Source organism: Homarus americanus, unplaced genomic scaffold (genome assembly GCF_018991925.1).
Source record: "Homarus americanus isolate GMGI-L3 unplaced genomic scaffold, GMGI_Hamer_2.0 scaffold9476, whole genome shotgun sequence".
NCBI classification, from domain to species: Eukaryota; Metazoa; Arthropoda; class Malacostraca; order Decapoda; family Nephropidae; genus Homarus; species Homarus americanus.
The window spans coordinates 205,001-222,982 of record NW_024745389.1 but is presented as its reverse complement, the minus strand read 5'-3'; the positions used below and the strand labels follow the sequence as shown (position 1 = coordinate 222,982).

The following is a 17,982-nucleotide window of genomic DNA, read 5'->3' as shown; positions in this document are numbered from 1 at the left end:
AGTGGTGATGGTGGTCCCATGGGTAGTAGTGGGTGATGGTGGTAGGTGTAGTAGTGATGGTGGTAGGTGTAGGTAGTGGTGATGGTAGGTGTAGTGTGATGGTAGGTGCTGGTAGTGATGGTGGTAGGTGAAAAGATGGTGGTAGGCTGAAAGGATGGTGGTAGTAGTGGTGATGGTGGTAGGTGCAGTGGGTGATGGTGCAGGTAGTAGTGATGGCGGTAGGTGTAGTAGTGATGGTGGTAGGTGTAGTGATGGTGGTAGGTGCTAGGGGTGATGGTGGTAGGTGTAGGTGATGGTGGTAGGTGTAGTGGTGATGGTGGTAGGTGGTAGTGGTGATGGTGGTAGGCAGTGATGGTGGTAGGTGAAGGGTGATGGTGGTAGGTACTGGTAGTGATGGTGGTAGGTACTGGTAGTGATGGTGGTAGGTACTGGTAGTGATGGTGGTAGGTGCTGGTAGTGATGGTGGTAGGTACTGGTAGTGATGGTGGTAGGTACTGGTAGTGATGGTGGTAGGTGCTGGTAGTGATGGTGGTAGGTGCTGGTAGTGATGGTGGTAGGTACTGGTAGTGATGGTGGTAGGTGCTGGTAGTTGTGGTGACTGTAGGTACTGGTATAAGACTCGGGACACTCAGTAAATCATCATGTTTCCTCCTGCAGGTGGCTACAGGATGACAGTGACGAGGATGAGGGGCAAGATGGCCATGCTGGTGAGGGTGATGGTGAGGGAGGCCATGAGGGTGAGGGAGCACCAGGTGAGGAGGAAGATGAGGAGAAGAAGGCTGGGGATCCGCCCGTGGTAATGGGTGACCCGCCCCCAGCGTCATCCTCACTAGCTGGGGGTCAGAGTGCTCCAGAGGACACAGGGGTGGCTGAGGCGCGTGCCCTGAGCGACCCCCAGGGAGGGGGTCATCCCCCCCGCTCCCCACTTACCTCCCTCCAGCACACCGCCGCTGCCCAGAGCCCAGCCTCCACCGCCAGCGCCGCCACCCTCCACAGTCTTACACGGGGCACTAGTCGTCTGCCACACCACGCCGTCCCGCACCACCACCCACACCTTCCCTCTCACCCAAACAGCACTGGGGAGGCCTCAGACGGACAACACCTGAGGGACGGCGTCACGGAGGACCAGGACGAGACGTACCAGTACATGATAAGGAGTTCAGTGTTTAGTGAAGGTGCTCGTGTTACTGAGTGTGATGGTGTGGTGCCCCTGACTCATCCCCAGGCGGGTGCCACAGTCATGGTGGCGCGGACTGAGACTAACAAGGCAGGGAAGGTCACGTCCTGCCCTGACGATCTGCAGTCTCTCTCCTTACTGACGGTGCAGGTCAAGCAGGACTTGGCAGATCCTGTCAGTGCCACGCCGGCCCCGCTCACCCTGACTACACAGGATGCTGACGGTGGTGCCATCCCGGCCACTGGCACCTGTGATACCGGTAGCGACGGCCCGCCCACACCCTCCACCTTCTGTAGTGACGGGGAGGAGCAGGAGGTTGAGGTGGGCGGGGAGAGGAGGAGCAGCGAGGACACCCCAGAACCTCCAGACTTCTCTACCCACCCCATGTGTACAGGTAAGTGTTCACCTCACCACTAAGACCCTCACCTTACACCGTCAATGATCAACCAAACAACATAATTATTTTTCCTACAACGTGACACATTTTTTAGTGTTGACTGGTGGTAGAGAAGGACGGTAAATGATCTGTAGAAGGAGGAGGTCAAGAGGGTGGCGGGGGCCTCCCAGGACGTGTGTAACTTACGGTGGCCTCCCTATACCGCTAATGACATCTCTCAGGGTGTCACCTCCGTTACGGCCACTAATGAGGCACCTTCACCTGTATGGCGTGGAAGACGGATGAGTAATAGAGGGGCGTAGGTGTTTTTAGGGGCGGGGGCAGGGGGCAGGGGAAGGTCAGATCTGAAGAGGAATTGATCTAGTGTTATATACAGTAATGTTATACTTATTACACGAAGAAGCGAAGGGCTGTGTAGTGGAGATGCCTGAGAGAGAGAGAGAGAGAGAGAGAGAGAGAGAGAGAGAGAGTATAGATTTTACGTGAGACAAGCGCCTGATACTTAGCGTGAGCCTTACGTTCCGTCCGGGGCTCTACCTCACCCCCGAACCCCTGCAGCAGCTAGAAGTCTCCGGGAAAAGGTAGAAACAAAGGCAAGAGTTAACGTTCTAAAGTAAATAATCTGCGGCTGGCGGCCTGAGAGGGAGGGTGGAGAGGGTGCAGGGGTTGTGGGGGTGACTTGGCTATATAGAGGGATTCCATGTAGGGCATTTGACCTTAAAAGTCTCCTGCATATTGCTGTGGGAGGGGAGGGGTCGTGTCCCTATGAGGCGCTCACCTGTGAAAGTAATCAAGAGTTGTTTCGGTGCCAGTTGAGTCTCGTCTGGAAAACAACCCTGATGTACGGTAGTAGATGGTGTTGAATGTTGTGGAGGTCTGGAACATAACCCTGATGTACTGTAGTAGATGGTGTTGAATGTTGTGGAGGTCTGGAGCATAACCCTGAAGCAGAGTTGGTAAAACATTTGCTTAAGCAAAAAACATTGTTTTTAATGCTACAATGTTTGCTTTAATAAATTTTACGTAAAGATAAATTAAAATTTGAGTGAATTCTGTTTTAAGTAACAGATATCAGTATAATACAATACGGGGACATGTATTTTGGTTTTTGTATTTTACCAATAAGTTATAATTTATTTAAGGGACTTGTGATTTGTTCCTTCATGAAGTTTGATAATTTACCTTTATTAAAATACTGTGTCGTACAACAGGAAATTATTTACAAAGTTGACTGATGGATAATACTGTACAAGATTGATCTGTTTATAAACCGCACTTAAAGATAAAATATACAGTAACACTAAATTACCCAAGAGGCCTAGAACAATGGTGGTTAGGTTAGGTTCATACGTCTCTAATCACCAGGTATACTGAGAGAGAAATTATTGGATATAAGGGCGGGGAAGGACCAATGAGCACACACCGTACCCGCATAGATGTGCATTCTGCTTAGCCACAGGTAAACGAGCAGTGTAGCGCATAACGATGGTGTGTAGGACAGGTGAGCGAGAGAGAGAGAGAGGGGTCTTTCACCTTTCCTCCACACCACTTAACTTGTATTCTTCGCTCCAGTTTCGTTAGCCCATGGACTCTTCCTCCCTCCTCTCCTTTCTCCCCCCCCCCCTCCCCTTCTATTTCTCTCCCTCTGCCCCTTACCTCTGTTCCTCCTCCTTCTCCAACCCTCCCATCCTCTTCCTCTCCTCCCTCTCTCATCTCCTCCTCTCCTTCCCCTTCCCTTCTCTTCTCCTTCCTCTCCTTTCCTCTATCCTCTCCCATCCTCTTCCTCTCTCTACCTCCCTCCCCTACCCCTCCTCCATCCCTCCCTCCCCCTCCCCTCCCCTCCCTCCCCTCCCCACTCCCTCCCTCCCTCCCTCCCTCTCCCTTCCTCCCCACTCCCTCCCTCCCACTCCGTCCCTCCCACTCCCTCCCTCTCACTCCCACTCATCCTCACAGGTCTAAACCCTTAAAACCGGTTCCTTAATCTTTATTTCAGAAACAAAATTAATATCGATACAAAGCCAAGTGACCTTATTAACAAACTGTAACACAATTGTAATCTCACTGGCACTTAGGTTGCAATATGTTGACACTTAAGTTGCAATATGTTGACACTTAAGTTGCAATATGTTGACACTTAAGTTGTTAGATGTTGACACTTAAGTTGCAATATGTTGACACTTTAGTTGCAATATGTTGACACTTAAGTTGCAAGATGTTGACACTTAGTTGTTAGATGTTGATACGTAGCTGAAAAAAAATATCACCTTTTAAAACTTTATGCTGCAAACTTTTGACACAATGTTGCAAACTGGTAAGACAATGTTGCACACGCTCTCAACAGTGAACTTTATGCTCAGAACACTGGAGACTTTGTGGTTGTTATCACTTAGTTGTAAAGGGAAGACAGAATGTATTTACTAAGGAGGAAGAGGAGAGGCAAAAAAGTAATAAATGAGGAAGAAGAAATAGAAGAAGATGGAAGATGGGGGATGTAAAAAGAGTGATGAAAAGAGGAGGAAGGAAAAGAAGAAGAGGAGGAAGGAGAAGAATCACCTCTTTTTCATCTCTCTCTCTCTCTCTCTCTCTCTCTCTCTCTCTCAACAAGTGTTTTGTGTGTGTGACATCAAGTTCACTATTTTATTATCACTTATTGTCCGCCATTACAGATAATTACCATATTATTTGTCCCTTTATTTGTGTATAATTTTAACTTTTATTTATTTTTGTGACTTAATTTATTCTACGTTTTTTGTACTCATATGTTCTTATTTTTTCGTTTTTGTTTTGATTTTATTTAGTTTTTTTTTTAGTTTTTTTTCGTTTACATTTTAGATTATTATTATTATTATTATTATTATTATTATTATTATTATTATTATTATTATTATTATTATTATTATTATTATTATTATTATTATTATTATTATTATTATTATTATTATTATTATTATTATTATTATTATTGTGGAATGATTTACAGGTATAATGATCCACCGTAGTAAAGGTTAGGTGATTAATGTACCTCTAGCAGGAGAATGATTTACTCCCTGCAAGGTAAAGGTAGAATGATCCTTAATTACGTCAGGTTCAAGGTAAAAATACAGGTAAAACGAACTCCGTAATTACAGGTAAGGTCACGCACTGGATGGCTGGGCTCAGTAAACAAGGCTTATATCGCTAATTTCCCGCCAAACAGCTGTTGTTGATCTTGTATGACGTCATCGCGTCTCTGTGTTGACAAGACCAAGTGAAAATCCTCTTCCGGCACGACGCGACGAGGTGTTTGATCTATGACGTCATCTTGGCAGGATCGACCAATCAGATTTGATATTTATGTAATGACGTCATGGAGTTAGCCAATCAGAGATCTTTTTTTAAATTACATCATGAGTTAGGACCAACCAAGCTTCTCTCGTTACTAGCATCATGAGATTCAACTAATTAGAGTATTGCTTAGGAATGATATCATGTGAATTGACCAACACAGACATTCTCTCCAAGGATTTAAAATAGATTGACCAAATAACAGACAACAGAGCCTTTTATTCCTTCATTTTTTTTATTAAGGTGTAGGCGACAGCTGGTGTTTAGTTACAAGTGGAGGTTTGGTACTTGAGGAAGGTAGAGTGTGTGGAGGTAACAGAGGCCGTCTTGTTGTGAGAGCTGGACACTTGCTGCATCTGTGATCTCTCTCTCTCTCTCTCTCTCTCTCTCTCTCTCTCTCTCTCTCTCTCTCTGATTGGCGTTAAGGGTCGCCGTTCGTACAAGAAGACAAGGTGTCGTGTCCCGTTGATGATACACTTCCGGCGTTCGTTAATGTACACACACACACGTAACAATAAGGTTTTTCTAGATGCATTAATGACAACCTAACCTAACCTAACCTAACTAACCTAACCTGGACCTGACCTGGACCTGACCTGGACCTAACCTGGACCTGACCTGGACCTGACCTGGACCTAACCTCACCTAACCTCACAGTTACCTTGTTTGTCTCACCTGTTCATAATTAACCTGAGACAGAGGAGCTTAATTACGGGTTACTTTAATAGACATTAGTTTAATTAAAGTTATGGTTAGTTTGGTAAATGGCCGCTTAATTAAGGTGTATGCACAGGGGGGGGAGGGTCGAGAGTATCCGCCAGGGCAGACAGAAAAGCGGCGAGTGAAATGTGCCAGGCGTTTTTCCCTAGTCCGTGTTGTTGGCTGGTGTGACCTGTGACCTTAAACGAGGGTCCAGTCCTAACCGAACCTAACCTGGACTAACAACCCTAACCCTAACCTAGCTTCTAAATTCTACTTAATCTAACTTAACCTGGACCTAACTTAACCTAACCTGGACCTACACGGTGGTACATCAGGTGTAAACAAACAGGTGTGTGGTCTCTCACCTGTCCAGCCGCTTGTGATACCAACCATTACCCTGACTATAAACATAATTGAAATTAAGGCAAATTATAATTAAGGCAATCCCGGCCCCCCTCACCCCCCCCCTCACCCCTCGTCACCCCCTCACCCCCCTTGGTCACACCTCCCACCTGGACAATTTCAACAGGTGGTCAGATAATTAACGTCGATGGTACTTGAGGTCAAAATTTTCAGGTCAGTTCCATGACCTCTATGAAAAGAGCGTCGGATTGGCTCCTGGATGTTGCAAGCCTGACCTGACCTGACATGACCTAAATACCTGGTTATACTGAGGTGACGGTATGAGGAGGTGCCATGAGGGAGGGTATGTTTACATGTTGTACTGCCAGGTCGTATATGTACTCTGGGTAATGTTTTTGTGATTATCTTAGGTCAGGATGTAACAGGTATCGTCCATAAGCATTGGTGGATGAAAGAGGAGGAGGAAGAAGAGGAGGAGGAGGCTAGGGGCAGGAGGAGGAGGAGGAAGAGGAGGAGGAGGAGGGGAGGAGGAGGCTAGGGGCAGGAGAAGGAGGAGGAGGAGGAGGAGGTGGGGGAGAGGTAGATGCAGCATTAACAGCACCACGGCAACAGTAAGTCGGGCAGCAACAGCACTGTAGCAACAGCTTCCGTCAGTCTCTTCCCGCAGCTGCAGGATGATGAGCTGCGGCACGAGAGGCTGCGGCAGATGGATAACCGCAATCTGTTGATGTTGCTCTTCAAAGATGGCGCCAGATGGTGAGGAATGACTGCGTGAAGCTGACCTGGTGTGTTGCTGGCGAGGTGAGGGGTGTTGGTGAATTGAGAGGGGTGTTGGTGAAGTGGGGGGTGTTGGTGAAGTGAGAGGTGTTGTTGGTGAAGTGAAATTGTTGGTGAAATTAGAGGTGTTGGTGAAGTGGGGGTGTTGGTGAAACGAGAGGGGTGTGGTGGTGGAGAGGGTGTTGGTGGTAGAGGGGGTGTTGGTGAAGTGAGGGGGTGTTGGTGAATTGAGAGGTGTTGTTGGTGGAAGTGAGAGGTGTTGGTGAAGTGGTGTTGGTGATTGAGAGGTGTTGGAGTGAAGTGAGGTGTTGGTGAAGTGGGGGTGTTGGTGAAGTGAGGTGTTGGTGAAGTGAGAGGGGTGTTGGTGAAGTGAAGGTGTTATTTTCTCTATGTTTCTCAATTTATATTCTCAAGTCATAAGGCAGTTTGCTTTCAGTGCCTCTCTCTCTCTCTCTCTCTCTCTCTCTCTCTCTCTCTCTCTCTCTCTCCTTGTCACCTTAATTTTTCTTTCATTCAATATTCATTTTCTTTCACCTTGTTTTTAAGTTTCCTTTTCACATTTTTATTCTTTCCTATTATTTCTCTATCTTTCTTCGTGCCTTCCCCTTCCAATCTCCCTCTCTTACCTCTCCTCCCTCTCACCTCACCTCTCCTCCCTCTCACCTCACCTCTCCTCCCTCTTACCTTCCTTCCCGTCCTCTCACTCATCATAAATGACAAAATAATCATACTTTTTAAAGGTTATGATACGAGAAATGTTTAGTCTTTTGTGGAGTGTGGGCAGGTAACTTCTCCCCTCCCCTCCCCTCCCGCCCTTTCCTACCCCCCCTCCCCCTCCCCCCACCATCTCGTTGTGAACTCGGGGGGAGGGGGGTGAACTCCGCTACCCGCGTTGAACAATTAGAAATAACGCCTGAACATTATTATCACACTTATAATAACACGGTAGTGGGCACGAACCCGAACCTCGACTCCCAAAGATTCCAACGTGAAATTTGTCTTCTGATTAGAGGTTAAGAGAACAAATCCGGTTCACCTGAGCAGCGATATCAAGATAGCGGCTGAAATATCTTTGTAATCCACGCTAACTGTATTGTAACTTCACTGTAATTGTATTTTAACTTTACTGTAACTGCTTTGTACCTCGCTGCCTTCTCCCACACGCCGCTGATGGTATATCTTAGATGGTTAATTGTGGTAGGATGGACCATTATGTACCTGGTGATATTACCTGTAGTGGTGTGTGTGTGGTAGGGCAGGTATAAGTCACACCACCTGTGCTGGCTCACCTTTGTAAACAATACCTGAGTCTTAAGCCTACAGCCTCTACTGTACACCTCCAAGACTCACACACACCATTAGTACACAACTGACACAAAAGGACATGTGTGTGTGTGTATGTTGTGGTGTGTGTGTGTGTATGTTGTAGTGTGTGTGTGTGTGTGTATGTGTGTATGTATGTATCGGCCGTGACGTCAGTGTGTTGTAATACTGTAAAGCCAAAACAAGCCAATCAGCTGATCCTCCCGACCGCCAAGTATTTCAGAGTAGACAAGACTTACCTTCACTAAACCCAAATGAAGGTTAAACAAACATTGATCAGTCACGAGGGAAGAGAAATGAACTTTACGAAGCAGTTCAACTCAGAGGTAAATCCACCCCACTCATCTTTTCACCCACCCCACTCATCTTTCCACCAATTCAACCACGCAACCACAAACTCATCTTTCCACCCACCCATCCACCCACCCACTCATCTTACCCAGCCACCTATTCCTTTGTTGTTCACCTCGCCACCCACCTCGCCACCCACTGTGAGGTAAGAGTGACCGAGATAGCAGCTTGTAACTCGTTATATATATTTTGCCTTTAAAAGCACAAAGGTGTATTGACTGACGTGTGTGTGTGTGTGTGTGTGTGTGGTGTGTGTGTGTGTGTGTGTGTGTGTGTGTGTGTGTGTGTGTGTGTGTGTGTGTATCATTATTTTGTTATTATTTTATCTATTATTATTATTAGCGTTATACTACTACTACTACTACTTTTTTTAACGTGGCTCCAGCCTCCCCAATACACACCTTCGCCACCATTTTATTTACCTTAATATTAAATATCCTAATACATAAGAAGCTATCCTATCTGTGTTAAATTAGTTGAGCCGCAGATCTATGCGGCATTCAGTGACTGTAGCCTCATAGTCAATATCTGCAGCAGTTGTCGGAGGGGCAGAAGCTCTCGTTCCCCTGAGGCAGAGCAAAGCCGACCGAAGGAGAGAGAAGGACAGTCGACATCTCATCCAGGCTGTAACATAACTTCTGGGCTGCTGCTTCTGTTCGGAGATCAACTCCGCGAGTCTGGCGTAGAAACATCTTGCACTTGGCCCATCCCACCAGAGGTTGTGAACACTAGAGGAGTGAAGCTGCCTTGATCAACGTTTTGAATTCTCTCCCCATATGCCCTTCTCTTGTCGTTCTCGTTCCTCCTATGTGCAGCATCGAGAGCTAGGTTACGGTGACATGCGGCCATGGGATCAAAATCCTGATGTCGAAGAAAGCTCGCTGTCCCGCGTCCAGAATCCTCGAGCACTGACGTCCACACGGGCTTCGTTAGATGTGTTTGAAGTCCTGTGTTGGAAGATCTCGCCATCCAGTGGAAGGAGGGTCGGTTCTACCATGACGTCCCGGCAGATTTCCTTCAACATATTTGCTGTGAGATCCCTTACCTCGTCATGCCTCATGCATATGAAGCCCCCCTTCTTGCACACCATGGCGTGATCGCCATCATAGGAAGAGCCACACACGCATTGGGAGGGCAAACCTTCTACTGGCCAACCATACCTTAGAGCATACTACTACTACTACTACTACTACTACTACTACTACTACTACATAACCAAATCTCTACCACGATAGATGAACTTTGTGATAGCCACATTTTAAGGGTTTTCTTTAACCAGCCTACACACACACAGACACACTCAACACTGATGGGTCTTCTCAGTTGCAGATTAACATACTTCACGTTCCTCAGAGTTTGGGACCACCTTAACTGATTTGGCTTCTACACATTTTTCAAGACCCTTCTGCACACTTTTCAAGACCTACACCCTAGACAAGATCTACTCCCTTGACAAGACCTCACCCTCAAGACCTACTCCTTGTCAAGACCTTAATCCTCAAGACCTACACCCTAGACAAGATCTACTCCCTTGACAAGACCTTAATCCTAAGACCTACCCTTGTCAAGACCTTAATCTCAAGACCTACACCGAAGTCAAGATCCACTCCCTTGACAAGACCTTAATCCTCAGACCTACTCCCTTGTCAAGACCTTAATCCTCAAGACCTACACCTAGACAAGATCTACTCATATTAAGACAGCAATCCTCCAGACTTCTCCATGTCAAGACCTATCCTCAAGACCCTACACCCCTATGATCTACTCCTTGACAAGACCTTAATCCTCAAGACCTACTCCCTTGTCACACCTTAACTCAAGACCTACACCCTAGTCAAGATCTACTCCCTTGACAAGACCTCACCCTCAAGACCTACTCCCTTGTCAAGACCTTAATCCTCAAGACCTACACCCTAGACAAGATCTACTCCCTTGACAAGACCTTAATCCTCAAGACCTACTCCCTTGTCAAGACCTTAATCCTCAAGACCTACACCCTAGACAAAGACCTCTTACACACTCAGAAAGATCTCATTGACTATCTGTGCTCATCTCAGTAAAGTTCGTAGACAACAGTGTAGAATATGACTCAAGAATATGCTATACTTCACCACATGAGCGGAAGTCCTTCAGCTCACTCTAGTAATTACGTCCTTCTCTACCTCTAGTGACGTCACAACATGGCCGCCACGATCAACAAAGCTCATTTCAAAAGTGACTCTAAACGTCACACTTTTGAATCGCTATTTATTATTTTATCATTTTATATTTTTATTTTTATTTTATAGACGTAATAATGAGAAATGGCTTATTATTTGGAGTGTTTTTATCGTCGGTTAGGTTTGGTTAGGTTAGGTTTGGTTATGTTTGGTTAGGTTTGGTTTGGTTTGGTTAGGTTTGGTTAGGTTCGTCTAGGTTTGGTTAGGTTAGGTGACATGGGCACTTGGTGGTAGGAATAAACCACCGATCCATTAATTAAACAAGTGACCTTAAGGACCAGTTCAGACGAGGCTGGTTGTCTGAGGTCATCACATTAGTCACCTTGGAAGGCGTCTTGAGAGGGTCATCATCCTTGGTGTAGGAGGTTTAGAGTACTTGTTTTAAGATGGTGTTTAAAGACATGCGTGTAAAGGATTTATATTGGGTAGATCTTACAACCGGGTTGTGATGTCGTGTCTCCAGTCAGAGTAAGGTGGGGTGGGGGGATGGGATTGGGTGGTAACGGGCGCGGTTGGTGACCGTTTGACCTCTGTTGACCCACGCCTCTTGACCTGGATAAGAGTTCCTTCCAGAAGACATTAATTCGTGTATAAATCGTGTTCTGTTTATAACTGCCTGTGGTCACTCGTTCTCTAATACGTTTATCTTACGAGGTTTGTGCGAGTTACCATGAGGGTGTGAGTTACCATGAGGGTGTGAGTTACCATGAGACTGTTAGTTATCATGAGAGTGCGAGTTACCATGAGGGTGTGAGTTACCATGAGGGTGTGAGTTACCATGAGGGTGTGAGTTACCATGAGAGTGCGAGTTACCATGAGGGTGAGTTATCATGAGGGTGTGAGTTACCATGAGACTGTTAGTTACCATGAGGGTGTGAGTTACCATGAGACTGTGAGTTACCATGAGAGTGTGAGTTACCATGAGGGTGTGAGTTACCATGAGGGTGTGAGTTGCCATGAGTGACCCGTTCCTCAGCTTCTCCGTTGCATGCTGGGTGGTCGCGTCACGGTCTACAGGTGGGTGGCGTGGGTCGTTGGCATTGGGTGCGTGGGCGTGGATCGTTGACATGGGCAGCGTGGGCGTATTTCCATGGCATGGGCTGCGTGGATGTGGATTCATTGGCGTGGGTTGTTCGTCGTTGGCATGGACGGCGTGGGTTATTGACATGGGTGGCGCAGCATGGGCGTTAACACTACTAGACCACCGCCCCCATACCATTCCTGGACCTTCATAAGCTGACTAGGTGTTGTGTGAAGGTGTGGCGACACTACACTACACTACACTACAGGGTGATCGTATGGATGTTCGTCTTTTACCCTGCAACATTGTCCCCCCTTGATGTGTGAGGTAAAGGGGACAATGTTGCGGAGATCACCACGAATATCTGTAAGGTATGTTCTTCCTGACACTCTATAACACTTCAAGACGTCTCACAAAACGCATTTATTATCTTAACACTGAAGTAATTATTATATTCTTTCATCATGTCTTTATGTGATTATTTTTTTCTTTATAGTTTGAGTATAATTATTATGTAGTTATTATAAATTGGACTTATGTAGGATGTTTATTCTTGTTTATTTTTTTTAGATTTTTTTTTATACTCTCTCTCTCTCTCTCTCTCTCTCTCTCATGTATTTTATCCCGTTGTGGGTTGGGTTAGGTGAGGTAAGGTGTAGCGCCGTCTGGTGGTGGTCTGGCGCCAGGTGGTGGGTGGGTCACCTGCTCTACACACAACAGGTGCGCTTCACAGTCTTCTTACCTGGCTGTATAATCCACACTGTGTGCATTACGTGTCTAAACAGTCAGTGTGTGTGTGTGTGTGTGTGTGTGTGTGTGTGTGTGTGTTATGATAACGCATTCTCTCGTAATTTACCTTAATAACAAGTGTACCTGGGGGCATTACTAGTCAACACAGGTACCCGGACACTCCTAGTACCAGGTTCAATTTACTTTGGTTACAGTAAATAAAGAGAAGCCCCTTAATCATCCCGTTTTCTATTTTATGAGAGAAAATGGATGACTTAGAGGGATAACTATAGTATATCGAGTCACCTTTCTTTAATTACTACTAGTTAATGGACCATATTGTATGATGTATTATAATTCATGTCATTACCTATTGGAAGTATAATTAGTAATATTATAGCAGGTGAATTTATTAACCCATTAGAGGTGTATTGGTTGTTGTATTAGTGGAGGAAATGGTGTTTAACTTGTTCTGTTTGGGTCATATAATTTGTCTTCATTTTTGTAAATAATGATTGTTTCTTGAACCTTTCTCTCTTTCTTTCTTTCCCTTTGTACTCTCTCTCTCTCTCTCTCTCTCTCTCTCTCTCTCTCTCACACACACACCATTGGGGTAGACTGAACACTACCCCGCAGGACTGGTGGGTGTCAGGTAATCTCCAGGTAGGCACTTGTGTATGACCTTGTGTGAGTGCCAGGTATGAGTGCCTAGTACGAGTGAGAGTGTCAAACGAAGCTCAACAAGTGCTTCTCCGTGGTGTTGGTGTGTCTGCTTGGTGATCTAGTGACTTGTTGGCTGGTGGTGAGTGTTCATCATGACTGCCTGTTTGGTGATACCGTGTTAAAAAGTGATCACCAGCTCAAGGTATATGCACCGTGTGTGGTTGTTATATACCAGTGACCAGGATTATCTTGGTGACTTTGGATTGGTGATCGATTAGAAGGGAATGAAATGCCTAGAAATAAACATTAATCATTCTCTATTTTTTTTTGTGACTTGGTAACGATACTAACGATCACCAGTGAAATGTATAATGGTGATATGTCTTGTTTACTCTTCACGGCTCTGGGTCACCGGGTCACCAGGTTGAGAATATTGTTATACACGAATACTGGCTGGTGCGGTACTGGGGTCACGGTTAACTAGTAGTCGGTCAAGGAGGGAATCAGACTATACATTCATTCATTTATTCATTTATTTGTTTATTTATTTATTTATTTCAATTACAAGGTGAAGGAAAAGGTTGCAGGTTAATTACTCATTTGATTTGTTGTTACTTAAAGGAATATTATAATTACTGTAGTATTTAGTATTATAATTATTTGTCTAGAATATTTTTCGTACTTTTCACTTAGTTACTTACGAGAGAGAGATTACCTAATTACTAATGACTCGCCTCACCTGGGTTCAATCTGTATAACATCTTTCTCTACCTGGTTGACTCTACCTGGTGAGCGAATCTACCTGGTGATTGATGGCAATGATCACCATCCACCGAAATCTGTCGACCGTGAGCATATAATAATGATTGATAGTGGACAATGAGATCACTTTCACTGAGGTAATGGTGAGTGCTTGGTGACAGTGATGGCTCCTCACCTTGATGACTCTGAGACGTTCCTGATCGTTCACTTAGACAATTAGTGACGACGATAAGAGGAGTATTTCTGGAGTAGTTTTGGGTGGTTGAGTTTGATGACGCGATTATGATTCAGAAAGTGACGCACCATGAAAGGTACCAAGACATTATCGTTATACCCAATTACTGGTGACGATCTGCTGGTGATTTGGTGGTTAAGGGAGAGAATGGTGACATACGTACGAGTTAATTAATAAAAAATGAAGTAGATATGTTCTTCAGTCTCTTAATTCTGACCTCAAGAAAATATCCCAAGAAACGAGGAAAATGGGAGAATTTATCTGTGAAAAAAACAAAAACAAACACGACCTGTTTTTTTTGTTCTCGATAAAACTACCGTAATTAAAGTCTTCTGTTTTTGGTGGCTGAAATTTTGTGTTGTGTTTTATTGTCACTTGGTGGGTTACTGTTCATAGCTGATCACGTGTTTCGGCTCAGATGTTGACATAACTGACGTCATGGCTACAACACCTAGAAATAATCAGCTGAAAGTCAAACTACGTTGTCTGTCAGAGAGTTACCATGACTCCCTCGACCTGCCACTCTTTAGTCCTCCTTCAGCCCCTCCTTCACCGACTAATCCACTAGTGCCCAGCCCCATCTCCACTACTCCGTCACCCAGTAGTCCCCACCCGACCAGTTCGACGTCCATCAGTCCTGTGCCGACTACCCCTTTGTCTCCCAGTCCCTTCCCGACCACCCCGTCACCAACTAGTCCCTTCCCGCCCATCCTATCAACCACTAGCCCCTTCCCGCCCACCCTATCAACCACTAGCCCCTTCCCGTCCACCCTATCAACCAGTAGCCCCTTCCCGAACACCCTATCAACCACCTATCAACCACTAGCCCCTTCCGCCACCCTTCATCAACCACACTAGCCTTCCCGCCCACCCTATCAACCACTAGCCCCTTCCCTGCCCCTATCAACCACTCTTCCGCCTCAACCACTAGCCCTTCCCCCTATCAACCACTACCTATAACAACCACTAGCCCCCCTGACCACCCTATCAACCACTATCCCGACCACCCCGTCACCAACTAGTCCCTTCCCGCCCATCCTATCAACCACTAGCCCCTTCCCGCCCACCCTATCAACCACTAGCCCCTTCCCGACCACCCTATTCGCTACTAGCCCTCTAATACCCAAACCTCTCCTGATAAGTACACCACCGACAAACTCGCTAGCAGCTCCCCAATTCTTTACTAGCTGGTCTTCTATTAGTCTGTCGCTAGATATCCAATCACCGACTAGCCCATCTCCGATCAGCCTATCGCCGACTAGCCCTCCACCGACCAGCCAATCACCACTTACCCATCACCCGACAAATCGGCTCGAAGTCGACGTCCCACACATCGAGGACACCCCGACTTTACAACACGATCGCCCTCTCTTGTATCCATCGTCCTTGACCACCACCACCTCTCTGCTGGACTCTCTTCCTTCATATAGTACAGGTAAATGAGTCGATTACAGTTCAGGTGTATTATGTAATGTACTTACTGTAGTGGTAGATGTACTCGGTGTAATAGTTCATAATGTTCAGTGTGGTGAATACAGTCAGTGTCCGCTTTACGTACATTCGGTTAACACGTACCTGCTTAACGTGCATTCGGTTAACACGTACAGATTTTTAGGAACACATCATGTACTGTACGTTAAGTAGTTACTACCTGTAATTATCATGTCAGGACTCTTGTGGGGTAACTTTTTTTTTTGGGGGGCGGGGGGGGAGGAGGAGGTCCATTCAAGAGATTCCAGGTTAAAATTATGATGCTGTCTGTCGCTCTGTCTGTCTGCCTGTCTGTCTGTCCTGGTGGTAAAGATTTATATCATTGTTATCCTGTCTTCTTCAATTAGTTTCCGACCTGATGTAACCTGATCTTGGCTGATATGACCTGTCGTTTCACACTCATGACATAAACTGGTATTGACAGACATGACTCATCCTGTGTCCGTGTATCAAGAATCTGTCACCAAAACTTAATTCTCTGACCAAATAAGTTAACATTGTTGGTTGAAGCCAGACGAAGGCAGGCGTGGCGTAGACCTGACTGGTATGTTATTGTGGGCTGTGCAGAACGCCAGGCGATGTCGAGTGCTGGTGTTGGCGTTATTTTTGTTATAAATAATAGAGAGTCACGAGTCAGATGATTTTACGACTTCAATGGATTTTTTATTTGAGCTGAGAAAAACCCGAATATTTACGCAGGGCTGAACACGTGTACACACCGCTGACCACTACAGCCTGGTGAAGAAGTGAGGAGAGGCGTGTGGGTATGTGTGGGGGTGTGGGCGTGTGGGTGGGGCGTGTGGGTGTGTGTGTGTGGGGGGGCGATGTGGGTATGTGTGTGGGGGGCCGTGTGTGGGGGAAGGGGTTATTAGTCAAATTCCGTTTAGAATAGTCTGGTGTTACTGAATTCTCTTTGTGTTGTGGGGTGAACCTTAATTATGCACCACTCTGTATATAGACTTAGTAACGTTTATATTGGAGGACTGTGGTCGCCAACCCTCAGATATAATGACGGTACTCTTATTGGTTGATTGGTTGGTATATCTGTAAAATAATAACATTGGGTAAAAGAAACTGACACAAGCCCCCACACACACCTGAAGCAGAAATGAACTGAGCAATAATCAGACGTGACACCATCCCTTGTCTTTGTGGATGATGATGTGGATGAGAATGAATAATGGGTGGATGAATGGTCCACACACACACACACACACACCATCAACGGCATCATCATCTGGAATAAAAGGATTAGCAATGAGTCGATCCCCTGTGAGATGATTCGATCGTCTATAATACCACATGATACAGGATTAGCTATTCGATCGTTTATAGAGATTGGGTTATGTGACTCCTTGTACCGCATGGACTCTCTCTCTCTCTCTCTCTCTCTCTCTCTCTCTCTCTCTCTCTCTCTCCGTCCGTGAGTTTGTGCTTGACGGGGCTCTGCTTGTGTTGTTTTCGTGTCCGTGATGTTTGCCCCAGTGCTTGTAAGTGTGGTAACAATAAGTCTGTGTGTGTGTGTGTGTGTGTGTGTGTAGAATGTTTGATTTTGCTTGAATGTGATGTTGAAATCCACGGAGAATGTTTTGAAGATGTTTTAATGTGTTGTAAGGATGTTAAACCCTACGGAGGAATGTTGCTGGTTTAATATGTTGTAAGGATGTAGGTAAAACAAGACACCATTTAAAGGCTACACCTGTAAGTCGGTTGTACAGGTGTGTCTTCCTCTACCAGTCACCAAATAGGTTTCCTTTGGTTTCCACATCTGTAATTTCAGTTTCCACACATCCCACACCTGCAGGTTTTGTTATGAGACGACATGCCGGTTCCACACCTGTACCTCCATACCTGTACCTCCACACCTGTACCTCCATACCTGTACCTCCACACCTGTACCTCCATACCTGTACCTACCTGTACCTCCACACCTGTACCTCCATACCTGTACCTCCACACCTGCTGGTTCACCTGTAGGAGGAAGGAACTGCCGAGGCGTGAGTCAGCGAGGGTGACCACTGCTGATGGTTAGATTATGGCTTTGTTCACACCCCCTGGAATGTTGTGGTTCAGGTGTGGCTCAGGTGTGGTCTAGGCGTAGTACAGGTATGGTACAGGTGTGGTACATGTATGGTGTGGTTGTGGCCCGGTTGTGCTCTAGGTGTGGCTCAGGTGTGGTCTACGTGTGGCCCAGGTGTGGTTGTGGCCAATATGTGGTCTTGGCATGGTGAAGGTGTGATCCAAATGTCCACATATGGCCACACACTTTCCAGGTTATGTATATATGTGTGGTCCATTGTGGCCCTGTGTGTGGCCCTGTTATGACGTCAGTGGCCATAATCTCCAGAAAGCCTGTAAACTGTCTAAGGCCACGCTGCTTTTAACACAGCGACATACCAGTGGAAGCCTGTCAACCCTTCCACCTTACCTGTGGCGTCTAGCCTCACA

The 17,982-nt window shown here is 46.0% G+C and overlaps 1 protein-coding gene across 1 annotated transcript in view; it reads left to right on the top strand.

The window, feature by feature from the left end:
- Nucleotides 1–17,982, top strand: part of LOC121878659 — a 108,590-nt gene that overhangs the window by 37,745 nt on the left and 52,863 nt on the right. Inside the window, exon 4 of the mRNA XM_042384979.1 lies at nucleotides 658–1,571. Within this exon, the coding sequence (XP_042240913.1) occupies nucleotides 658–1,571 (914 nt within the window). The remainder of the gene's footprint in view (nucleotides 1–657; nucleotides 1,572–17,982) is intronic.